Raw genomic sequence first — 27,011 nt, 5'->3', positions numbered from 1 at the left:
TAGTTACATTAATTTTTAAATATATTTGTTTTTTTACACATATTTAAATTATTTCATTTGTCTTTTTACAAGTATTTTCCATAGTTTTATTGGGTAATTCAATTATTTATCTTTGCATTTTACAATTAAATGATATAGTGAATCATGTCTGACACAACTCAACTAATAAATATAACATCTATTTATTTGATGATACACTTAATTGTTATTGCACCTGCATTGGAAATCATAGGTGTTTTACAGGTTTTGTTAATCTCAATTTATTCAGTAACCTAATAAATTCCTGCTTTGATTTTATTCTAAATGTTTCAGATTAATGTAAAGTGTAAGAAAACATTATTTTGTTTTGTTTTTGTTTATTTAGTCAGTATTTAATACAGCTGACATACTAAATTGTTGGAATATCAGCGACCCCTCACACCCCCACCATGGAGTGTTTTCTCTGCTGCCGTCTGGTATGAGGCTTCGCAGCATTCGATGCAGGAGAAGGGTTCTGTAACAGCTTTTTCCCCGGTGCCAAATGACTGTGGAACTGTTGAAAACTTTAATCAAGTCACAAATCGCGCCTCTGCATCACACTTCTAGATGTCATATTTGCAATACATGGCTAATTTTCAAATCGATTTAAATAGAATTCAACTCAGTGTTCTACTGTACCATATTTCTTTCTTTCTTTCTTTTTGCACTGCTCTGAGCCTTCCACTTCAATGCCTTTTGCACAATGTCTTTCCTACAATGTTTACATTTTGATCACTGCTACTTTTTATAAATGGAAAAGTTCATTTCACTGCTAAGCTGCTGCTCATTCACTGTTGAAAAAGCTATATGCATCTGTGTATACAAAATGACAATAAAGTTTGTCCAGGTCTCTAAGCCTAAGTCGCTAAGAATATAATGGTATACTGCTTTATTCCCTTGGTTCAATGTATTATGAAAAACATATTTAGCCTTTATTTTAAGGAATTATCATCATGATAAAAATGAGAAAATTGTATTTTTTTGTTGTTTTTTTTCAAATGTACGTTTCTCATTTAATCGTTTATCAAACAATGCTCAATCAACTTTAGATTAATTAATGAATCGATAACTTGCATCTCTATTTTCAGCCTAAGAATGCTACACATTATTTGTAGAAGCAGTATCATGCTGAGGGGTGTTTTTACTGCCAGTCCTTTTTCCAAGAACTTGGACAATCCTAACTTAAAAGGCGGAGCTGATTTGAAAATAGTGACAGGTCTGTTTTTAGAGGACAAGTATTATGGTCAACATGGTCATCCATCTGATAAGATCCCACAGCGGACTGCCATGTCACTCTATGCCAAAACACAAAAAAAACTGCTCTGTTATCAGCCCTTCCAGTGTTCACTCAAAGTGGCCTCATCTAGTACAGGAAGTGGCACAAAGGATTTTTTTTTGCATTGCCCACTGTGATTCACTGCTGAGACATGCTCATGCATAGTTGGTTTACCCTTTAGAACTAAGCTCATTATTTCTGCCTGAGTGAGAGGTTTTGACATGAGGACCAGAAGTCTGACTCAGAGGGCTGCAGGAGGAGAGTCAGGTGGAGGAACAAAGAGCCTGTTTGGCCTCAGCTTCGCTTCTCTTTAATTCAACCCTTTGAAACTAAAATGAGGTCTGATGTAATAAAGTGGCCACCAGGACCTGAATGGCGCATAACTTCTTTTTCTTTCAGACCAAAACTGTAATCAGTCTTGTCTTCTAGTAAAGTCATGTTTCTGTCACTGAATGTTAGTTAAAGTGGCACAGGCTGAGGGGAGGACATGGAGTTGTTGAACTATAAATTGAAATTCAGTTAATTTTCACCACACGTTCTTTATATGGAGTTTACAATTCAAATTTGTTCAGAGCAAACAGACAGACCGGTAAAAAAAGTTTTCTATCCAAGGAGATCAATAAGTTGCATCAAGTCTTTGACTTGCAAAATTCTCCTTTCCTGGATGAGCATGGAGAACGGACTCCTGCGGCGGCCGACCGGGGGTTTGGGAAGACGTAGGCGAACACAAGACCAGACGAGTTAGGATAGGTTCATTTGTAATCTCCTGCATGAGGCATCAATATGCGTTATGAATGACTTTGATAGCGCAGCCACTACTAGGTAGGTTCCCTACTGTTCCATGTATGAATTAAAATTGCTCTTAGATTTTATTTCAAATAGCATCATGATGAGTTCTTTTGAATTTTGTTTCTGCCTACTTTGTGTGTTTCTAAAGGCGATACAGTAAGTAGAATTATTAGGACAAGAATCTTGAAAGGGTTCCTCTGCCTGCTGTGGTGTATGTAGGTTTCTGGCATGGTCTGACAGTCAGGTCGTAACAGAAAGGGGGTGAGAGGGTTTCTACCCTCACTTTAGTGTGTCATGTAACTCATATTATTAATCTGGCTAACTCTAGAGGGGCATGTTTTGGCACAGACTACAAGCTTAACATGTAGCATGCAGCTGTTTCCAACATTTTCAAAGGTCCTTCTCAGGGGGGGAGTAGGTGGTACAAAATATTCTGTAACCTATCATGTACCCATATTGCAGCTTATCTTCACTAATCTGCTTCTAACCCTAACGTCACAGGATTTAAAACTTAACCTTGTGTCAAAGGTCTAATTCCCAAACCTAAAGAAGTCTGTGGTGAAATAATGCAGCGCCGCCTTAAGGCTGATTTATACTTCGAAATGAGGTCCTCTGTGTAGGTGACACGGTGAACACAGAGACTTCCCCGTCCCGCCGACACTCTGCTGCACCTCTCCCAAATTGTAGGTGACAGTGCCGCAGAGAGGAGTCGTCTGATTGGTCAAATCTACATTTGCACTACACTATGCGTATCTCCTGTTTGGTACCTTACCGACTTGTTTTGTTTGTATGACCGCCATTGTGGAAAACGACTCGTAAAGATGGACCAGCTGGAAGAGCGATGTGCGCGAGAACGCTGGTGCCCTTTTTCCACCTGGTTCCCCGCTCTTTTTCACTTCCCTCCGTTGTCGCACAAACTTGGCGCAGTTCCTCACCGCCTCGGCCGTATCTAGACCCACAGGCAGTTCGTGATTTTTCCCTTTTGCGTTGTGGCGTGGATAAAACATAGCACAGACCACACTTCAACATCGAGCATAAATCAAAAATGTCTGCAACAAGCTCACGGCTACACACTGTTGCGGGGAGAATAACCAGCCCTTTAGGTCATGGTGGGGGGTGTTATTTGCTCAGGCCCCCAAACAGGCTAGGACCGTCGCTGAGGATAATCAAAGAAATTAAATTATTCAAGTATTCAAATCGTAAAATATAAAGTTTGACTATCCCAAATCATTTCCGTTACTAAATTGAACCATTTTATTTTATAAAAATCAACTTGTTTTTTTTTTTTTTTTTTTTGGGCTCAGCTTCGCTTCTCTTTAATTCAACTCTTTGAAAATAACTACCTTCTGAAACGTTTAAGATAGAGTGAATGGAAGCAAAACAAACACTGACAGCGACTCTAAGAGCATTTAGACTATATTTACTAAACTGTTACTGATAGTTCCTGAAGCAGTCTCATTAGGGGACCCCACGCAGCACCTGGGCGCGTCACGGCTCGCGCGCTGAGCCATAGCGGTGCTGGGCGGGGCCAGGAGCGCTCTGATGTGAGCGGAGCAGCGGCTCTCTGCTGGATGCAGTCGGTCAGAGCTGACTCTCACCATTTACTACTGGCAGCCGGTCACTGGACTTCACAGCTTGGAGAAGAAGAAGGTTAGGAGGACATAAGATTTTTTCTTTCTTCAATAAAACTCTCCTGTTTCGCATTAGAATCATATCTTGGGATCTGCGAGGAGAAGAAGTGAAGGAATTTCATTCTTTAGAGGAAACCAGCAGGGAGATGATTTGAATCAAAGGAGGAACAGAACTGCTGTCCTCTAACAGGTGAGTCAATCTCCGGCTTTTATTGATAATAAAAAACAACCTTTAACTTCAGATCTTCTCTTCCTTTTTGTTTTTAAACTTAACAGCGTGTTTTTAAATGTTTTTCTTTTTTTCTCTCTTCATTTTTCTGGCTCACAGCACCACCTCTATCAATAAGTGCGACTTTCTGAATGAGTCATTTTCCTTTTGCAGCGTTGAACGTTTGTTTTTACTGTTTTCCTTTCTTCTTTTGTTCTTTGGGGAAAAACTTCAGGATATTTTTGCTTCTTTCTGTGCAGGTGTTCATTAATGTGACCCCGTTACTCATCAATCTAGGGCACTAAAACTTAACTCTTCATTTAATGCAGACCTCCTACTCTTTTTCATTAGAAATAATACAGTAATAAACCCTTATTTTAAAAGCATACCGCGTTTAATTGGCATTAATTTGCACATACTGTGTCATGTTTGCGACCCTAAACACGGGTGAGATCCATGTTTAATGTCTGATTGCATCAAATATTAGATTGAGATTCATTTGGAACCTGTGTAACTAAAAAAGTTACTTTTATAATAAAATAATGGCTTATCTTTATGCCATGTTAATATATTTCTAATAAAATCTCAATTTAACTAAAAATAGTTTTCTGAATCAATTAAGTTTGGATGATTAAGTACTTTTCTATATAAAAAGTGTTCAATATGGCAGTGCATGCATTTCTCTACCATAAAATTAAGTTATTTGCATTATTTTACAGCAAGAATATGTGTTGTTTTGTCCTGTGAGAGAGATTCAATAAAGTCTTATCTGTTGTGAAGCTCAACATGGCAGTCTGTGAAGTATTTTATAGTTTTTCATTTTGTTTAAATAATCTCATCTTGAGCCCCAACACCTTAAATCCAGCATTAGAACTGAATAGATGACATGTTAGTGGAAGGGCAGAAGGAATCCCAATGAAAGACTCTGTTGCAATAGAAATAATTGCAACATGAAAAGCCAAACATGCTGGATCTTACAGCAGGTTTTTCGTTCCCATTGCAGGATGATGTTAAGATCTCTGCATGGACAGGACATGCAAATGTACTTTTTGCAAATTGTACTGACTCTTCTCCCTTTCGCCTCTCCTACTCTCTTCCCTTAAAAGCATCTCCCAAAGGATTACCGTTTAGCCTGGAGGGTTATTTATCATTTTGCTTGCCCCGTCTCCCTCCTCTGTTATAATTGAGTTTATCTCTACTCCCTTGAGGCTTTCCCCATCTAAACTTAGTCCCAGCAGTTAGATGGCCGTGCGGAGTGCGCCCCTCTCAGGGTGATTCACTCCATCGGCTTGTGCTGTGGTCACTGGGGAATATGTCGGAGCAGCTCAGAGGTGATCCCCTCATTCCTACAGCTGGTTTGCTCGTGGTCAGGTGGCCACCATAAACAGACAGATGTTTGAGCTTTTTGTTTCTAATAAAGCCTTCAGTCGTTTCAGTGCTTAACATCGATTGTGGTGTTTTGAGCAAACGCTGACTTTTTTTTTCTGTCTAAAACAGTTTTATGAATCCAAACAGATCAGTCTTCCACTTGTTTCTGATCTTGTCCCCGATCAGCAAGGCTTTTAGCATTCACAAAAAGTGAACATTTCAGATATGAAGTAAAAAATTCTGCCGAAAGGGCCCATGCATAAAAAAACTAATTGAAGCACTTTTACTTTAAAAACAGGCATGTAAATGACTCTCAATGCAGATTTTTTGAAAGTTTTATGAGTGCAGATCCGATAGCATGAGACTCCCAATATATCACATCCTAGAGTGCATGCTCCTTCTTTTCGCTTGTGGCTTGCTTCTTATGCACATTTAGCCTCTCTTCTACTTATAAAGTGACCTGTTTCTCTGCGTTCATGTCCTTTTTTTTTTGTCACATTGAGTGTGGAACCAAATTGAGAAAGTAAACTTCCTGTGATTGGCTACTTTTCAGGAAAATCCATCCCCTGTGACTGCACAGTGTCTTTTAAAGCATATTGCTACTGTTGTCAGAGCACATTCATGACAGTGTTAAACTAAATTATTTAACGATTTATTCAGTTAACCATTTTATACTCTTCAAGAGAACTGAAATTAAGATGAAGATGCTTTGCTGATGTTATTAGCCACATCCAGGAAGAAATCAGCACTGTCTGAAAAGGCAAGCATTTATTAAAAGTAGCAAAACTCAGCTAGTTTACTAGCTTACCAGCTAGTTGTTGGTTCCACCCTCAAAGTTCCAAACTGTTATCAAAATCTGATATGAGTATACAATAACATATCCACACGTGTTGAGGAGAGAATACAGATGCATAAATGCTTGGCTGCACCAAGAAGGAGCATGGACTCATCCTTATTAGATATTAGTGGCTCATGGTATTGAATCTGCACAGAGAGAGCCTTCAGAATGCCTGTGGAGATTAGCGTTTGTGCTAAATGTAAATCCCTTTATTGTCCCACAATGGGGAAATTCACTTTCTGCATTAAGCCCATCCACCTGACGAGCAGTGGGCTGCCATTGTGTGGCGCCCGGGGAGCAGTGTGGGGTTAAAGGTTTTGCTCAGGGATCCAGAGTGGAGTCTGTGGGGAATGATCAGGATACTTGCAACCTTCTCAGAGCAGAAGCACACTGCTCTAACCACTAGGCCAATACTCCCTAACTGCTTCTACTTACTTTTTATTATGCATGCACCATTTAGGCAAAAGTCTGACTTTGTATTAAACATTTTATGAAATCTATGATAAAGACGTAATGTTTTACGCACTCATGTCTTATCTGTCTCATTTCTTGAACAGGATGAACCTCCAACTGCTTCATGTCACTTTGTTACTGTGGGCTCTGTGCCCCAGTCTGCAGAACCAATGTGATAAATCCTCAGAGATAAGCAAACTGAATCTCTCTGTGACCTATGAGCTCCCAACATTCACTTCAGATTTCCCCATCCAAAACATGGTCATTCTGGATGACATCATCTATGTCGGAGCAGTGAACAGAATCTATGCATTGGCCCCAAACCTCACAAAGCTGTCTGAGTACAACACAGGACCACTGCTCCCCAGCGAAGCCTGCGGTGTGACCCAGACAAGGAAGAACAGCACTCACAGGGTTGACAACCACAATGTTGCTTTGGTGGTAGAGGACCTTTACGATAAGGGATTGTTCAGCTGTGGTTCAGCTGATAATGGGGTTTGCCGACGTCACGTTCTGGATGAAGGCTATAGCCTGAAAGCTGTTGATGAGGATGTCTACTGCTTTGCGGACAAGGTAAAGCCAGGCGAGGGTCAACCTTTTGATCCGGATGTTGTTGTCAGTCAATCAGGGTCGCAAGTGCTCAATGTGGAGAGCAATGTCAGTGAGTTTTTTGTTGGAAACTCTGAGATTCCAATCGTAGGAAATAGTTCCTACAATGCTACTCGTCCACACACCCTCTCACAGCGGAAGATGAAAACGAGCCAAAACGGATTCACTTTTTTTTCTAGTCTTTCATACATGGATCTGATCCCATCTCTCCGAGGTAATTACTACCTGCGGTACGTTTACACCTTCAAAAGTGGACCCTTCACCTACTTCCTCACAGTGCAGCAGGTGAACAAAGACACCAAGGCCTACCACACCCGTTTAGTCCGCATGTGTTCCTCAGATCGCCAGATACGCCGCTATGTGGAAATGCCCCTTGAATGCATTAGCACAGACAAAAGGCGCAGACGTTCCACCGAAGAGGTGAAGGTTTTTAACATCCTTCAGGCTGCCAACGTCACCAAGGTGGGCAACGATGCAGAACTGCTGAAGCAGTTGAAGGTGGAGGAAGGTGAAGATGTTCTGTTTGCCGCGTTCGCTCAAGGGAAGCCACACTCGCCGGAGCCAACCACTAACTCGGCTGTTTGTGCCATGTCACTGAAACACATCAACAACATGTTCAAGATGTACATGCAGAAGTGCAACACAATCAACCCATACCACTTCACTGGCTCGGATGAGAAGTCCTGCTACAATGTGGTAAGAACTGGAGAGGGTGGGGGGATTGTTGGGCTCTTACTAAGGATGTTTTATGTTTTTGAAACCAAGGTCTTTATTTATCGTGGTTCTAATCAAAGATATTTGAATGTAGGTCTTTTCAAAAGTTATACTCAGGTTTTAGAAGTTCTAGAATCATAGCACAGAAACAGCAGAGCTGAAAGTAACTCATGATATTATCAGGGCATAGATAATGGACTTGTATTTGTACTTGTCTGTTAGATCTCAGGACTGCATTTGACACAGCTAGACAAAATATTTGTTAAGAAAGGCTTGAAAATTCTGTAGTGATTAAGGGAACTGCCCTAAGCTGGTTTAAGTCTCATTTGTCTAACAGATTTGAGTTTGTTAATGATAAATCTTCAAGTTCCAAGGTTACCTGTGAAGTACCACAGGGATCAGTGCTAGGGCCAATTGTCTTTACTGTATTTATGCTCCCAATTGGTAAAATTATCAAACAACGTGGTAATAACAGCACTTAGCTGTACTGTAACAATAGTCCATAAATTGTATGTTACATTCTCTAACATACAAAGTAATTATGGATCAGTGCTTCTACCTTCCTTTTGTGTCTCTTCTTCTGTCTTCTTCAACACCCATTCAGCCTTGGCAGAAGGCCACTCACAGTGAGGCTCACTCCTAATACCTCAAACTGGTAAGGACACTAGCCACGGCGGAGGTGCATCTGGATTTGCCATAGTAGGTGCATTCCAAACAGGGCTGTCAGCAAGGAAGGAGCTCGGACCAGGAAGCAGGATGCTTTCTAGCAGCAATTCATTTAGCATAGGGACCTGCTGACATTTACTAATTGCCTCTAGGAACCACTCGGTTGCCCACAATCCTTTGCATGTCAGACCGTATAGGTACAGCCCACCACCATTTAACCAAAATCATTGGTGTGTGCATGCCAAGTAATGATGTCCTTATGTGTAAAAGCTTTCTAAACTTAGCACGGTATTCCAGAGCTTCTTTCCTACCCTAGGTACTGTTTTTACTGTTGACCTTGGTGGATAGGAGCTAGGAACAGGAGGTAGGAGTTACAGTTTAAGCTCGACCTTGAGCTTGGTTCTGCTCAAGGTTTTATTCTGGTAAAAAGGAGTTTTTCCTCTCCCCTCTCGCTCCATACATGTTTGTGGAAGGGATTGCTATAGAGTCAAATATCTACTGTCACCACACACTCATCCAAGTGGAGCAAATCTGTCAATTGGGGAAATAAGCAATTACCATGAGCAAATTACAAAAAGCTTGTTCTCCTTAGAAACATTTTACTACTCTGACTATATGATCTTTAAATTTTCTTGAGATGACGTGTTGTGAGTTGCCGCTGTATAAATAAACTGAATTAAATTGCGTTTTGAAGAAGTTATCGAAGGTAAAATAGATTTTTTTTTTCTAAAATGTGAGTTGTGCACTTGCTCTTTCTTTATTTCATGGCGATTTAAAATTATTGTTCCAAGAGGAAGTAAAGTTCTTTTCTACCGTTTAATGACTTCAGCTGTTTATCTGATGCAGGCAAGCATAGAAACTGGCGAGTCCCATGATCACAGGAACTGTGTCCACTTTGTGTGCGCCATGCTGCCTTGGAGCAAGGCACCAGAGTATAACCTGCTCTTTACTAGAACAACAGTGTTTATAGGTATGCTTTCACATCTGCACATGCATGGAGGACCTTTGAGTACCGTTTGCTCAAGAAGCATAAGCCAGAGTATCAAGTACCACTTCTGTATCCAGGCTTCATGAATAGGTTGATTACCAGATGTGCAGGGTAAAGGAATTCAGAGAAATGTTTACTAATGATCATGAAAGGAAAAGACAGTGTGGCGAACATGCTGAGCATTATGTGTAATCTGCTGGTTTTTCTCTTTCTTTCCATATTTGGTAACAGCATATAATTCTTCACCAGTTCTTTTGGCAATGATAGGGTGATAGTTCTAAATATATGCATAGTTTCCTAGAACGGCAAAGTCAGCTACCTGACCTGAGTCCAGCTGATCATATGCCTCAATTACAGAACAGAAAGGCAATGGAGTTAAACCATAAAAGAAGAAAATATTCTTGCATGCCTTGAATACCAACAAAAGGCACCTCATGTGTTTTCTGACTAGACTCGGTTGCCTTTTTCCAGTTTCATTTGATTCTACACAAATATGTTGACTGTTTGGAAACTGAAGCAGAATTTCAGCTCAGTACCTTTGCAATCACAATTTTACATAGTTGATCTAATGCCCTAAGAAGGAAGATTCTCTCATCTTTAGCCTCAAAACAGATGTTTGTGTTTTTTGCTTTACCTGTGCCTTATAATCCATCACTAGTAGCCCCTATCAATCAGCTCAATTACCTGATCAATAATGATGCAAAGTTAACCACGATGACCCTGCCAAAGAAGCTGTCGATATGTATATTAGTTTTGCCCCAACAATGGCTTAATCTTTAGGCTCAGCATTAATAGTACAGCATATCACCAAAGAGGCATTGGATTATCTCAGCCTCCTAGAGATTTTACTTAGTCAATAGGTTGTCTAGAGGCAAGCACATACAGGACCAATGACAGACGCATATGAAAACACAACACACAAAAGGAAAATTCCTGTCAAAACATTTACTCTGCATGTTTGTAGCCATGGAGGTGATTTTTTTAGCTGCATCACCAGAAAATATGACCATGCATGAAAAAAGGCAAAGGCTAGAAGATATCAGAATGGCTTTTTAAAACATCATGCACGTTATTTTCTGAATTTGATTTGTAATGAGTTTTTTCCCACCATTTATAATGCTGCACTGTGAAACAGAGACATTTCGTTTTATCTTCACTCTTTTGGCGTATTCCCAATCAACTGTCAATGCAGCTTATATTTGAGGTGCATTCAAAGAAAAGTCCTTAGTCACTGAAGCAGAGGCTTAACTTCTTTTGTAGACTCTAGATCTTACTATTTGGATAATTATGAACTCTTTCCTTATTAACATATGTACTTCTACATTAGAGAGTGACAGATGCAAGTTTTTTTAAAGCCGATTGTGATTTTAAAGTGTGACAAGGGGTAACAAAATTAGTTGCCATCTTCTTTAATGGTACACCCATGATATAAGAGTAAGGCACTAGAGAAAACCTTTTACACACACAGTCCATAAGGCAATCAACAGACCCCAGTTGGCCAAAAATTGTAGGCAAGCTGGAAAAGCCATAGACAATCCAATGATGCACAGAAAAAGCATTTGGCCAGGATTTTATACTTCTAACTTCTGGCTTTCGGATAACAGGCCTTCAAAATACTGTTGCCTGCAAATATAAAGTCAATACTTTCAGTTAAAGAAACAAAAAAGACCCCTGTTCAAAGTACATCTCCATTAATGTACAACAACCAAAAACATGGGTCTCACTGTGAAGCATCAAACATCATCAACTACCCTTAAACCTGCTTCAATGTGAAGTTTAGTTTTGCTATTAAAACCAGCTTCCCAGATGCACACACAAGCGTGGTGGGGTGAGTTTGTGGGTCCATCGCTGCTCCCCTGACAGCTATCAGCAGCACAGATCCACAGGGGGAACTGTGGAATGCCAATGCTTTGGGGTGGGGTGGTGGGCGACAGTGCATATCTAACTTTCAGCGAGCCGTGATGAATGGTTCGGGGATAACTGGACATCAGCAGCTGGGCGGAAGATGAGTGAATCCCCCACCCCTTCCCTCCTGCAAGCAATCTCCCCCAAAAGGGCCGCTGTGGCTGCGGGCCACGATGGCGAGGCTTCATCTCTGCTCTGTCGGCTTTCACCTGTTACAAGCATATTTGGGGGGAAAAAAACACAGCCTCAGCACCACTTTAAAACATCTTTCTGATATCATTTGTTGTAATCATAGTTAAAAACTAGATATTTTTCTATCTTTTTTATTGCCAGACAACTTCAACTTCTATTTTGCAGAGATTTAAAGCAAAAATACATCTTTCGTTTAGGTCAAATTAGCTTCTTTAACCAAACAAAGATATTCTAATGTGATGCAAAAGACAGAAGCAGTTCTTTGCTGTGAACTCATCAGTAAGAGGACTGTCAAGCCAAAGGCTAAAAACATCCTGCTGCAATTCAAACAACTTTGCATCCTATGCTTTCAGTTCCTTGTTAGTTGAAACAAGCTGCGGTGCAAAAGACAAACAGCACGCAAAACCTAAAGTTACAAACTGTACTGGGCCGTATTCCTTCTTACGCTTTTTTTGTTCCACTTAAAAAAGAGATAGAGAGAGAGAGAGAGAGAGAGAGAGAGAGAGAAAGGGGCTTAATCTCTCTGAGTTAGTGTTTTGCAATTTTATCATTAGACATTCTTTCCTACTGACTCATTTGATTATGGGGTGACATCCAGTTTTCAGGAGTGTCTAAGTGAGGTATAATTATTGCAGAAGCTTTTCTTTGTACCACTTTTTGGGCATGAACACCTCCTTGCCAAACCCTCCACATTTTTCCACAATAAAAGCACAGTGCATCTTAAAGGATTGTTTTTACAAAAGTATCAATAGTACCAAAATATAAAAATCAGAAAATACATCGCAAAATTGTTGGTACCCCTTGTTTAATGGAAGAAAAAACAGCAATGGTAACAGAATTAAAATTGACAAATTTAATAACAAATAAACATTCTATTAAAATAAACAAATGCAGACAATATTGTGACCAAAGTGAAATGTTAAATCAGTGTGTGTCCACTAATTAGCATCACAGGTTTCTACAATCTTTTAATCAGTCAGTGGGCCTATATATATGGCTACAGGTAGTGACTGTGCTGTTTGTTGACATGTTGTGCACCACACCTTACATGGACTTGTGGAAGAAAAGGAAAGACTTGTCTCAGGAGATGAAAAAGAAAGTTATAGACAAACGTGTTAAAGGTAAAGGCTATGAAACCATTTGCAAGCAGCAGGAGGAGTCTTTGTTATGCTCTTGGTCTGCTTTGCTTCATCTAGCACTGGGCGTCTGAAACGCTGCGGGGTTCAATGAAATCTTAACACTATCAAAGGATTCTGAAGAGAAATGTGCTGCCCAGTGTCAGAAAGCTTGATCTCAGTCATGGCTCTTCAACAGGATAATGACCCAAACACACACCTAGAAACCACCAAGAAATGCTAAGAGGAAAATGTTGTGGTTGTCCATGAGCCATGACCTCAATCCTATTGAGCATCTTTGGAAGGAACTGAAACAGGCCGTCTGGAAAACGCGTTCTTCAAACCTGTGACAATTGGAGCAGTTTGCTCATAAAGAGTAGACAGGAATACTTGCTGAGAGGAGCAGATTCCTGTCACATTGACAATTACAGGAGTGAGGCTGATGACGCTGTCACAGCTGCAGTACGCTCTCTTTCCTTTAACCCAGCAGTGTTGGCATTGGTAGCACTGGTGCAACCTTAGAGTATTTCATGCCCACCATTGGAAACTGGGTGACATTTGTGACTACATTGTTTGCTTTTTAGATCCCTGTTGTTATTCTGCTTTAAGACAAATGTCTGACTCAGTCCTAAAGCTATACTTGCAGGTTTTCCTCCACTATTGACCTTCATTTGGTTCAATCCATCCCTTTAATTAACTCTGAGAAGCTTCCCTTTCCAGAAAGTAAAAAGAAAAAGAAAAAAAAAATCCCTCAGCAGGATACTACCACCTCCATGTTTCACTGTGGTAATGCTGTGTTTAAGGTTATTTCATCCACACCAATTTGTTTTTTGTGTGTGTTGGCCAAACTGTTAAATTTAGAATTGATTTAAACAGACCCGCTGTCCCTAACAATGACATATTTAATGCCGTTATTCAATTAAATAAAAATCTGAGCACAGTTTTCTTTATTGGCTTTAGATCAGAGCTTTGATTGGGCCATTCTAGGCACTTTAATATCAGGGATAGAGGGCTTGAGACTGGTCTTGCCTTGGAAATGTGATGTCTCTGTCTTAGTTTTGTATTGTTGGGCATCCAAAAATTTGGTTGAGGCCAAGATGAAATGTAATTTTCACCACAAATGCACACCACATAAAATGAATTAAGAGAACAGACTGGATGTGAAATAAAAGAAAGGGAAAGATGTGGGATGGGTGAATAGCTGCAAAAATAAAAGGTGACATGGGTAAAAATAAAAGACGACTTGCTAATTACAGGGAATTCTTGATCTTGGATGTAGCACCAGATTACATCACCTGGTCCTTGATAAAGGCATGTGTTTGAGTCAGTCAAGTCCACCACCAGCTGGCCTATATCCGGCAAACCAACAGAGAAAAAAATATCCTAAGATTCAGTAAGCAAAAATCTTTTATATGCTTTTATTTCTATTATGAAATGTAGTGAAAATCTTTTTACATGGATAACACATGTTACCACTACTCCTGAATATTTAGTGTTTGTCCTTATCCTTATCAAAGTACATCAAAATCAACCAATTTGTTTTAGGTTTACCCAAAAAGGGCTTATGAGTAATGTTGGTATTACAAGTTCTAATACAAATGTCATGACATATTGTGTCAGACTTTCCTTTGCAAAAGTATATTTTGAATTAAAAACGTTTCAAAACTAAGAAAGATTTTATTTGTTACATTTTTCTTTTTTGATAATTCTATGACAAACCTTAATAAAAAAGATTAAATTCTATCAACATGCAACATAAACTGATAAATTCAGTTCAGAGGGGTTAATTCAGCTGTGAATCAATGCATAGTTGCATTCAATAACTTATTAGTTTATTATAATGATTTATTACCAATAAGCAGTTTTGGTGTAACAATAATTTTTTTTCTATTAATTTTGTGCTGTAAATTATTTTTTTCTTATTTGTTTGTTTTTTGTAGAAAACAAAAGGTCTCAAAATTTATTTTTTAATTCTAAAGATTCAGCCCTGTTCTTGGTCTTGGAACAACCACCCTTGTCTCCATCACTGTTAATATATTTTCATCTAAACCATTTCACTGTTACCCTGCACCTGATTTCATGCAAAATTTTAAAAGGTTGAAAATAAATAGGCGCTGCTCAGTGGTGCAGTGGGAAGCACTGCTGCCTTGCAGCAAGAAGGTTCTGGGTTCGATTCTCAGCCCGGGGTCTTTCTGCATTGCGTTTGCATGTACTCACTGAGCATGTGTGGGTTCTTTCTGGGTACCCTGGCTTCCTCCCCAAGTCCAAAAACATGACTGCTAGCTTAATTTGTTTCACTAAATTCTCCTTAGGTGTGTGTGTGTCCATGAATGGTTGTTTGTCCTGTTTTTCTCTGTGTTGCCCTGCCATGGACTGGCGACCTGTCCAGGGTGTACCCCGCCTCTAGCCCTTGTACAGCTGGAGATAGGCACCAGCATTTCTCGTGACCCTGCCTGGGATAAATGTGATAGATGGATGAAAAAATGTAAATGTGAATTTGTTTAATTTCCATTTGGTTAAAAGCGAATTAACTCACATTATGTTGCCACACAGGAAGTAGAGGAAGCACTGACCACTGATCAGTAATTGAGGAAAGATTTAATGAATATGATGCTATTGGGCAAGTTGTTTCCAGCCTTTTTTACACACATTGTAGGAACATCTGGGAAGATGCAGACATCAATCATGTGAGGTAAAAGTTTGTTCCTACTGACAGACTTCCCTGTTCGTGCTGAAGAAATGTATTTCTCCAGCATGATGCCGCCACCACTATGTTTCAGCAGGTCGATCATTTTTTTTTTAAATCACCACATGCTTGGTGTGTCCCCTGCATGGCTTGTGACAAACATTAAATAGGACTTATTCTGGCTTTTCCAAGGAGTTCATGACTAATAATTTCTGTTTTCACAGATTCTAATCTTCCTACTGGCCCCTGTCTTTCCCCATTGTTCTTTAAGCTTTTTCCACTTGATGTGATCTATGCTACATGAGATGTTCAACATGCTTAATAATCAAGCTTCACTTTAAATCTCTCTACTACTGGATCCTCGACTAGTCTATTGTGTCCTTTGGTGTCTTTAATGTTGTGTTTTTGTAAATGCTCTCTTGTAAACCTTTGACCCTTCAAAGTACAGCTGGATTTTCACAGGTGACCTCGGAAAGTAAATGGTCTGCTAATAATTTTGTGAAAGTAAACAAAATCCAGTCAGATTATTGTTGATTTTTTTTTTTTTATTCAGAAACTTAGAAAATCTTTTTCTTGTTTTACTCCATGATTATCCAGCATTTTTTTCTCAGCATTTCACATAAAATCCCAACAAAACGTTGAAATTTATTGTTGGATTTGGCAAAATGCGTAAATCAAAGTGTGTTGCTGCATACAGTAGCCTGTAATTTGATAGTTAATTGAAATATTAAGCCTTAAATGGAGCCTAGACAACCTACTGGTCCCTGTTTGATGACAACTGGCACAAAAATATGCAGTTTTAAAGTATTTCCATTCCACAGTTTAAACTCTAAATATGCAGACGCATCAAATCAAATGCTGCCAAGAGAGCTTTCATCTTTGTAAATTCCTCTTCCAAATACTCTTTAATTGCCCTGAGTCTCAGTTGTTTCCTCCTGCTTTCAGTAAAAGGTCAAGAGAAAAGTGAGAGGAGATAGAAACCAACTCCAAACACAAAAGGCCAAACAATCAGTCACCTCTTGCTTGTCCTCTCAGCCTGCTTTGGAATCCTTTCCACATCTGCATTTATAACTTGCATCTAGTGGCATATGGCAGGTAGACTCAGTTTGCGAGAGATAAGCATGGTTGTAAAGTAATCAAAGCTCCATACATAGAGGAAAGATAATGCTGCATGCAGATGGTTAGTCTGTTGTCAGCAAACTATGTGTTTCTGATTGAAAATTCCCAGCTGGGATACGATAGGGTTAAATGCTCAGTAGGAGCATGTTTGAAGTTTTTAAGTGGTGGTTGTCAGTTCGGACGTGCCTCTTAACTCCAGTTTAGGCACCAAGATATGATGAATGTTGTAATAATTAGTGGCTCTTTTTTCAGCTGTCTCTCTGATGGAGTAAATCTGCTTTTCTACAGCTTCTCTGGGTTCATGTCTGTCTTTAGGCTCTTTAAAGGAAAGCTGATTTTCACAATATCCTCCAATGTTTCTTGCAGAATCTTTCATTATGCTTAACCTTTTTCTTTATTCCTTTTCCCCCAATCACAAACACAGGATGTATCATATTGTTATTTTAAGGTGATACACTGAGACTAAGTATTAGACATTTGCCAAGAGGAAAATGTAATGAATGTTTTTTTATATAAATAAGATCTCAAAATTCTGCCATACATTTATTTTAGGCTATGATTGACCTCATACCCCTGAATAAAAAAAAATAAAACACTATCACTCAACACAAACACAAACAATTAATCAGGAGAAAACAGAGAGAAATCTGTATGCACCGTTCCTTCTTATCTTGCAAGGATACATTAGATGAAATTTTGATGACAGGGCTGCTAAGAGCTTCTCACTTTCCTGTGCAACGTTTACTGTCCCATTCTGTCTTGGTCCTTTCAGATTTGTTCCAGTGTTTTCAGTGCCTGCTTCACTGGGGCTTTCAATTGCTCTACTAGTGGGTTTCAGCCGCTGAGTTAGGGTAACCTCCCTAAAGAGGTAATGGTGTGCCAAGGTCAGGGGGTTTGGTAACCTGCAACTAGCTGTTTATCCTGATGACCTACACCTGTGGGGGGAGTAGGGCCAACCTTTGGGTAATGTGTTGTGTCTAGAAGCGTGGGAATGCACCTTGCTGCTATGCATGGAGGTGGTATGGATGGCCACACCTACAAATGTACATCTTCACAATGCAAATACCAAAATAAGCATGTTCATTTTTATTCATCATAATCAGACACACACATACCCATGTCTACACACCTACACAAAATCCCTCTTTCATACAAAATAGGAATTTATACTATTATTGAAATTTTTCTAATTTGAAACTTAAATCTGGATTTAATAAAGCCAGGTTACGTTCAGGTTAGGTTAATAAGATATCCTAATTGAAGAGCTTTCTTTTTTGTCTGACTGATCCTGAGGAATTTTGGAAAGATGAGTCGACAAAAAAATTTTGGACCTTGACTTTGCAACTTTTTGAAAAGACCCTTTCTCTCCACTTGAAAAAAATATGTACATGTACAACCCTGTCTCCGCTCCGAAAAGGGAACGCGTATTAAACGCGTGTTAAAGCGTGCACAAGCCAGTTTCTCCTCGTGCACGCTCTGTTTAAAAGTTGCTGTTTGCATCGCTCATACAAGCTTACTTTCCAAAAGAAGATCTGCAATTTTTCCACTATGTCAGACTCAACACTGTTAAGGGAAAATTTGGAAAAGCACATAGGACAGCCTTATGTAAACATATCACCACACTTACTTCGACGATCCACCCGGCAAAAGAACATCCTCCACTATACCTTCAAATGTGGTTCAGAAACGGCTAAAGGGTATTCTTCAAATGATAGCTGTAGGGGGTTGAACCATAATTCTTTTGTTTTTCTGTTCAAAATGTTTTTTTTTTTTGTTGTTTTTTTACTCTATTATTCCACCCTACATTATGTTGTTCTCACAGATAAAATCCAAATTAAATACAGAATAGTCCCTGGCTGTCATATTAAAAATAATGGATAAACTTTAAAGCACCTTATCTTTGACCTAATAGGGAAAATGACAGTAACTATTTTAACTGCTCTAAATTTCTTAATATTTGAGGTCCCAATTATCTAGTCTATGGAATGCAGTGCATAAAACATTTTGCTTTTAAAACAACAGCAATTAGCAAAACAGAGTATAGTCATTGCTCTAAACCTTACAAAAATTCCACATCTATCAAAAACACGCTTTAAAACTATTGATCCAGGTTGTCTATAAATGCTCTGACCTGACAGCATTGCTTTCAAAACAGAAGCATAAAGCCATTTTCCCGGGTAATGGAGTAGGCAGAGCCGCGGCAGGGATTTGGAGAATCCCCAGCCTGCCTTGCACCCATCCCCATAAGTCCACAGAGAGAGCTATAAAGAACAGCTACATTCTGGGTCAAAATTATCATCAGATTACCATTGATCTGGGAAAAACAGCTAAATGCTGATTGCTTTTAAATTGAATTCCCAGCCTGATTGATTACTGGGAGTGTGTAATATAATTCCAACTGGGAGACGCCTTCGATCGACAGCCATTTTAATTAGTCGGCTTGTTTTAATGAACATGCGTCAAATGTTTGCATGTTAAAATAAAAGCAAATATCGACTCATTGATTTTTATATTATGCCTCCACTTTGGACTCAAAATAATCAACTTTTTCTGTAGCTTCAAGTATTTATGTCAGTAAAATAATGTGATCCCTGATTAATTAAGGCTTGTTTTATCATATATCTGAATACAGTGCAAGAGTCAGTGATTCATGATGAAGACTTTAGAAATTCATCATAGTAAATGCCCACATATGTTCTTTTGTTTCCCTCTCATTTCACTTCCTATTTGTGACTAAGAAACATTTTGTCTTATGAAGTTTGCTACATAATTTTTCATATAAGGCTTCTCATACGATAAATGATTTAACTGGGTTATATATAAATTTTTTATACAGGGACAAATGATGAGCATTAACAAATAACATACAGTTTTACTTTTATAACCTAATCTAATTTCTAGTGTTTGTCCCTAACTGGGCTTTGGATAAAGGTTCATTGCAAAAAAGGATAAATGATTTCTTAAAAATTTTAAAAATAACAGTTTAAAAATAATGTAAAACCCAAGTGTTCAATATTCAACAACAAATAATTTAAGCCCCCTTCTAAACCAATAACTTAGTAAAGGTCCTTATTGAAATTGAATTTTACATTTGATTCATATGTAGGACAGAGGTTTCAGGTTTCTTAGAGTCACAAAACTCAGACATTAAAATGTTTTTGGCACAACAAATACAATTTCTTCACTATTTAAGATGTGGGTTGAGAGTACATTTATTCTCTAAAAGAAACAGAAAGTGTGCTATTTATACACTGGGTTATCCTACTGGGGGATTCTTACACTGGAACATACTTTGTATCAAAACAAGCAAACATATTGTAGATTAATAAGTATAGTAATAAGGAGAAAATACCTGATTGACTGCAGCTAATAACAATTCACATGTTCTACATGTCCTTCTAAACTACCTTGTAAACTATACTGTGATTGGGCATGTTGAAATATAGGAACCCACCCATCAGTCTTTGCCAAGGGTGCTCCTGATATTGCGTACAGATTTTGTAGTTTTCCACTGACTTAATGAGTGGTTCAAGCGACCAGGCCCCACAGCTGTCCAACAATAGCTCTTAATGTTGTAAAACTCATTGTAGGGCTGCTGATTCAGAAAGCTTTGCTGTGGATGTCATGCTTTTTGAGCTCCACGTGCTGGAACCTGCTGATGGCATCACTAAGCAGGTATTTGTTTTCCATGAGCGGGAGCCAGATGTGCAGAACAGCGGCTAAAAAGAAGCTTGAGGAACGCAGCATCATCTTGATGCAGCTACTTCATCTGCAACGGCAACCTTTTAGATACAAAAAAAGGAGGCTATGGTGGACTGGCTTACAAAAGGTGCTTAAGAGCGTAGCACTCCCTGATATGTTCTCTCATCAGATACAGAGATCCAAAAGTTTCTTGCTTAACTTCACTGCCTCCCAAGGTGCATGGAGAGGTTATAAGATCTGGGGAGATGATGACTCCAACAACACTTAAAATACTAGGAAGCAGCAGCATTACCAACACACTTGGAGTCACGGCCACAACATCAAACATTTTATCTAATAGTGCTAAATAAAAAGTTATGAAAACACGCTTGAAAGGAAGAAACTAAGATGAAGGTACAGCCACTGCGATATCTCCTGTACTTCTTTTCAATTTTCATGCAGCTCACTCAGGTCTCACTGAGCAGTGGCGATGTGGAAAAGCAGACACACCCCCTCGCCCCCTCCTTTCTTTCTCTTAGACTGTCGGGACTAGCACTAGAGACAGAGATACACAAAAAAACTTTTTGTACAAGCCCTATGAAGAAAGACATCGAAGCAGGAATGAAGGAGTAGGTAGGAATATGATAATAAAAAGCAAAGCAGTAAAAGGCTATAAATTCATGTTTGGGAGCAGGCGAGACATCAACACTAGTGGTGAAAAGTGCTTATCTATCACTGCCAGCTTTATAAAAGAGCGTAGTTACAGTTTCAGCAAAGATATTGTGCATTTTAGAATGTGGTACCTGAACAGATCTGTAGAAAAAATATTTTTTTATACAAAATCCAAGAATCCAGATTTTGTGTACTCTTAATGAACCTCAACAATAGATTTTATATGAATATTTCCTTAAATCCTTGTATTGTATTATATTATATATCCTTTACTTAACAAGGTAACACCCTGGTAAGGGTAAGATCATATTAGTTGATATATGAATATTGCTAGTGTGTATAAATAGGTAATTAGTGAGATTTATTTGGTATAGATTATCTCAATTAATTATTTTATTTTGCAAGGCAACCAGTTGTAATAAGTGATTTATAGAGAAATATTGGGGAAAGAGAAAAGTCCTGAAGACCCATTTCATTTTTCGGCCTGCCCCACAGAACTGCAGGATAATTTATTATATAGGTATTCAGCATATGATTAATGTAGTCAGCGTGGATTCAAAGCGCACATATCTCGGTATCAATGGCTGGTGTTAATTAGGTAGTGGGGTTATGTCAAACTAATCACAGGTTTTGTGCTTAGTTAAATGGTCTGTTCTACTTGGTCGGAAAAACCACTAGAACTGTATTCTTTTTTTTCTTTTTTCTCTTTAGCTAAAACAACTTGCTGCAGTGCATGCTAGCATAAACAATGAGTTGAGTATTCCATGCAGACAGTTCTAACCTGTAGGTAGGGTCTGTCCCACTCACATCTCTTAATGTCCAACTTTGGCTAAACACCTTTTTATGGAGTTGCCTCAAATTAACCTCAAAAGGATTTAGTAACGGATGCTAATCTAACAAAAAAATGTAACAATTTTAATATATTTATATTGAATTAATTTGTTTTTAAACCACTAATTTCCAATGTGTGCCAACTCAAATTACTTTACAGATTCAAAGCAAACACATTATCCAGTCAAATTGGTTAAAAGTTTTATATGTAAGGAAAGCCAGCAGAGTCCATTGAGTCATTGTCTTGCAGAATGTCCACCTCCTGGACTCGCATCACGTGGTTAGCTTTGCAGTTATCCTTCATACCAAGCATGCATGCTGGGAGAGTGGAGAGGAAAACTCCCATTTTTGTGAAGGGAGCCTGCAGCAGAAGCTGGCTTGGGTCGAGTCATTTGCCCTTGAAGTTTGATAAGACATGGCAGACACAAAGAAAGAAGTTTAAAATAAGTCAAAATATTCCCACAGAACAGTTTTTTTTCTGATTGAAAGTTAGTGCAGTTAGGTTACTATTTGATGTTACATAATCCATACACTAGTTCAATGTTAGCTATCACCCAAGTTTAGCAAGGACCTATAGTCTATCATTGATTTGTCTTACAACAAAGAGTTTTAGTTTTTGTTTTAGTATCACTATTTTTTGACAATAGTCATTAGTTCAAGACCATCAACTTTATATTTTAGTGGTCGGATAATGAGAACACAATGGGGTTCAAGCTAATAAAACAAGATTAAATATATCATTTGTTGTCTATTTATATTTCTGAAACAATTTTCTTGACTTTTTCAAGCTGAATTATTGGTCATAAACTTAAAATTAAAAGGATCCAGTTGCATACTTTAGTTTTAAAAGAAAACAAACACCATATATTCAATCTTATAGCGTTTACTTAATAATTTTTGAAAGTCTGAAGGAATGTTTGCGTCTGGTGCAAACAGTAGTCATAAAGACCATTTTATGCCGTCTTCATCTGCTGGCAATATATAGGCGTCCCTTAACTTTGCAGCTCCCACCTAAATGAGTCCAAGCAGTCATATTGTTTTTCGCGAACGAGAAGTTTATCCCTCTTGGTATCCAATACTTTATAAGTTTGTTTTTTTTTTGTCTTCATTTTGAACTTTTACTCTCTCTTTCCTCATCTCTACTGAGGAAATGGTTTCCTTGTTTACTTAATGACAATATTGTACCATGAGTCATCTTGTCTTGCCATGTTAAATACCAGCAAATGGACCTAAAACAAAATTTAAGTTACAGAAATAGTATATAATAGGTAAACAGGGTGCCATTATTTAACTGGAAAACTTTTGTTGGCAACTTGAGTGAGGTACTGGTGTAAAAATTGTTATACTATTCTCCAATTTATATTATTTTTAGTGCATTCTGGTAAATTGTGTCAACTTTATAAGCAATTTAAAGACACAACCTTGTGTACTTACTTAGGGTGGTAAGAGCAGATGTTAGTTGTAGAAATATACTTTCAAAATATCTGCCTTGCCTCGGAGGGGTCACCAGAATACATTAGAGAAGATATAAACTTTCCCCACTTTGAGCAGCCTAATTCGTCTAAGCAAACCTCCCGTTATCTCAAGTTGCGGTAGATTTAAATGTCCAAGCTGTTTGTTCCAGAACAGAGATATGTAACAGCTGTCATAATATAATAAAGCAGTATGGAGACCAGCATAAAGATAGCAAGGATAAAAATAAGGAAAATTTGCATGACAAAAGGCAGCACTCTTAGAAATTCCCTTTCCCACAAGTGCAAGCCTGTCCATGCTATCAGTAGAATGGGTGAAGAATCTGGCAGAAAAAAATGGGAATTTACTGAAAAAAAAAAGACATTTCTATGGTCTTGTCGGCTCCTGTCCCTTTTATTCATCCGTTCTGTTTGGGTAAAGTTAAGATTAGATCAAGTAAGTTTAATCATCTGATGGTAACGAAGATGGGTGCTGACTGGAAAGAAAGTGCAGATAAAAAGAGGAACAACAACCCAGATTTAAATTTAAAACAAATCTAATTTTATACCAATGACTCAGTGTGGAACCTTTGTTTTTACTGAACTATTGTTGAATAAAATTGAGTAAACAAGGTTCAGACGTTTCTAATGTTTTACAGCTGCCCATCTTTCAGGATCTAAAACTAGACATTGACCTAATAGAATAAACATTGCTCCCATGTATGGAAAATTACCCTACCAAATGTACTCAGCTTGAGTAGTGTACAGTGTGGAGGTGTGATATCTTTTAGAATAGAATAGAATAGAATACTGTAGAATAGAATAGAATAGAATAGAATAGAATAGAATAGAATAGAATAGAATAGAATAGAATAGAATAGAATAGAATAGAATAGAAGATCCATTTATTGTCTCACAATGGGGAAATTGCAAAAAGACTATAGAAAAAATTGTCACACAAATGTGGACCTTAAATCATGGCTTCATGCATGTTCTATTAGATTTTCTTAAAACCCACCCAAATAGTTTTAGCTTTTTTTGTTTTTCTATAAATATTTAAGCCCACAGGAACCAAGCATAATCTGTTACCTTTCCTGATGCAAAGGACTGAATATGGATAAAACAGGAAGTATATCAAGAGAGGAAGATATAAGAAAGTTGGTCCTTCTTTTTGTTTCTTTAAAGGGATCCTCAATAAGTTGAACATATGTTGTAATTTTCCCTTTAACTTACAAAAAATGCTGTTTTGATATGTAAAAACTCATAATTAGTTCAAAAATTATATATCCTATATTTTTGTTTTTTACTGCCATTTATCATCTGTTCTGTGCACACTGGGTTGCTGATATGATTCAGTCTTACTGGACTGGAAACTACAGAATAAATACTGGAAGGCTAACATTGCCAGAGTTCTTTTTTATCTTACTGCGTTTGACTGTTGTATAAATTTAGACAGCACCACACTGCACTGCTTTTAACTCAGATCATAGATCCAAAGGGTTTTTTGGTCATTCTTTGAAAATGATAATATAAATGAATTTTATTTGAAGTAGAATTTTTGTTAGAATTTCAAGGAATCAGGAAAAGAGCTAAGAATTACTTGTTTGGCTGCTGTTTTACTATTGATACGTTTTGATGCCACAAATTTTATATTTTCTTTGTGCTTGAGCAAAGTTTGCTCATAATCAAACCAGTTATCAAGTATTGTTTTTAAGATTAATCAATAAAATCTTGTCATTTTTTTCCTATATTTCTTCTTATATATGTTGAAATCTTGCTAAAAGTGAATATGCTTGATCAAACTGGGGCATAGAATTAAAATCTGCTTAAGGCCTAATACTGCTTTTGGCTGGCTCTGAAGACAAATATACCACCAGTCTGTTAGTTTGAGCTCTGTTGCATAAGACGACTTTCAATAACAGCATATGTTTAGCAATCTGAATTTATAAAAGAAAAAATCAGTATATGTGAATAAAATAAATATTTGTATTCCTCCTACATACGTATATGTGACATTGACTGTTTGATATGCTTGAATACAAGGTTGGAAGTTACAAATATAATTCACAAAGTAACAACTTAAAAAAATATGAGTGTAGATCACTGATTTATAAGTGTGAGTCACAAATATGAGTACGAATCTGTTGCGTCTTATGAAGTTCTGACAGTTTTATTAGTGTTTATCTTAGCCCATAGAAAACAAAGTATTTTCCTATATATGAGGACTGCAAAGGTTAAGAAACTGTTGAACTTGACTAATTAGATGCATTGTATTTTGACTTTATTTCGTCAAGATGAGGGCCATAGAACAGACATTTTCTTTTTTGAAAAAACATCAGGACGATTAATTTATGACAGGTTATAGCTGATAGAAATAGAGGCCAAATGATTCTGACAAGTTCTGATTCAACTATGCCATCCATAACCTTTTTTTTTTCTTTTCTTTTAGCATTTTTGTTGTCATTACACTGTCACAAGTACAGAGCAACGAAATTCACTCTCTGCATTTAACCCATCCCCTTGGCGAGCAGTGGGCTGCAATTGAGCAGTGTGGGGTTAATGGTCTTCCTATGCACTAACTACCCCCCCTCTAATGCCCAGGCAAAGGTTTCCATTCCTCCTCCATCCAGGTGTTTGCCAAAAAAAAAAACACACAAAAACCTGCATGGTATCTGATATGACAGGGGTTCAGCCTCTGAATACCCTTAATGCACTTTGATCTGCACCCGCTGTAACAAACCATGCTCCAGTGGATCATGAATCTCAATCAATGCTCATCGTATCTAATTTCACAATTCTCTTATTGTATAAGGATACGCAGTCATACACTGTCCTTCAGCTGTGTTTTGACACAGGCGAAGCATCCCTGCAGTTGCCATTGTTAGGTATCCGCTCCATACTGCAAAAATGTGTTGGAGATTTTCCTACATGTTTTCACATTGGCTCTGTGGCACTATGTTGTTTTGAATCTGCAGAGTTAATGATTGCCAAAGGAGTTCAGTTTCTTGTTTTGCTATGTAGCTGGAAGCATGTGTAAATCCTTTTACATGCGCTTATGTATGCACAACTTATCTGTCTGTGTTCCCAAGATAAAGAGGGGAGTAAATATGCAAACTGTCACAGCCTGCAAGCTGTCTTTCAGTAAAGTCACTGCTTAAAACTTCTGATAAATGCTGTTAAATTTCCAACTTAGCTGACAGATTAATATTAGTGCTACTTTATCTGCAAGAGTGCTTTTCTCCCTTTCTTCCTATGCTTAGAGTTTGTATTTCATTTAACGAAACAAAATAGAAGGTAATAAAAATGAATTTATTGACCCTTAGGCCTTTTTTTCAAGATCAGCTTTTTAATGTTCCAGAAACCTCTTAGCCTCTGTTGCTTCCAGTGATCAGCAACCCACAGAAATCCCCCTTTTATAATCCTTTTCAGTAAGACGACTTTTTTTTTTTTTTTTACTTTTAGTCCTGCTTATTATCTAGCTGTTGCAATTCTTTGTTTCCATGACTGCATGTAGTATCAACTATGATAGCAAATTTATTTCTTTACATTCTGGCACATTGGTGGCTTTTGAAATGTGGTTTTTGGCTAACCACACAGGGCGACAATATATCCAGGGAAAAAAAGGAAATTAATTAAAGATTAACTATTTAGAGGGAGATTTCTTAGGATTATACTCTTTTCACACAGTTGCATATGGCATAGGAAAACATGATTACAGTGGAGAAATAAGGCTGTGATTAACATGATGGATGGATGGATGGATGGATGGATGGATGGATGGATGGATGGATGGATGGATGG

General features: G+C 38.0%; 1 protein-coding gene across 3 annotated transcripts in view; it reads left to right on the top strand.

Moving 5' to 3' along the window:
• The first annotated feature begins 3,666 nt into the window (after positions 1–3,666).
• met (MET proto-oncogene, receptor tyrosine kinase) overlaps positions 3,667–27,011 on the top strand; it is a 97,048-nt gene continuing 73,703 nt past the window's right edge. For 2 of the 3 annotated variants that reach the window (XM_015372244.1, XM_015372243.1), the window contains exon 1: positions 6,687–7,886. In XM_015372244.1, coding sequence (XP_015227730.1) covers positions 6,687–7,886 — 1,200 coding nt within the window. Of the gene's footprint in view, positions 3,905–6,685; positions 7,887–27,011 lie in introns of those variants that run through there. The other variant, XM_015372242.1, reaches the window with a different exon arrangement.

This window comes from Cyprinodon variegatus, unplaced genomic scaffold (genome assembly GCF_000732505.1).
Source record: "Cyprinodon variegatus isolate N-32 unplaced genomic scaffold, C_variegatus-1.0 Scaffold70, whole genome shotgun sequence".
In the NCBI taxonomy this organism is placed as follows: domain Eukaryota; kingdom Metazoa; phylum Chordata; class Actinopteri; order Cyprinodontiformes; family Cyprinodontidae; genus Cyprinodon; species Cyprinodon variegatus.
Note: the sequence above shows the minus strand (reverse complement) of the source record. Positions and strands in the feature narration are given on the sequence as shown.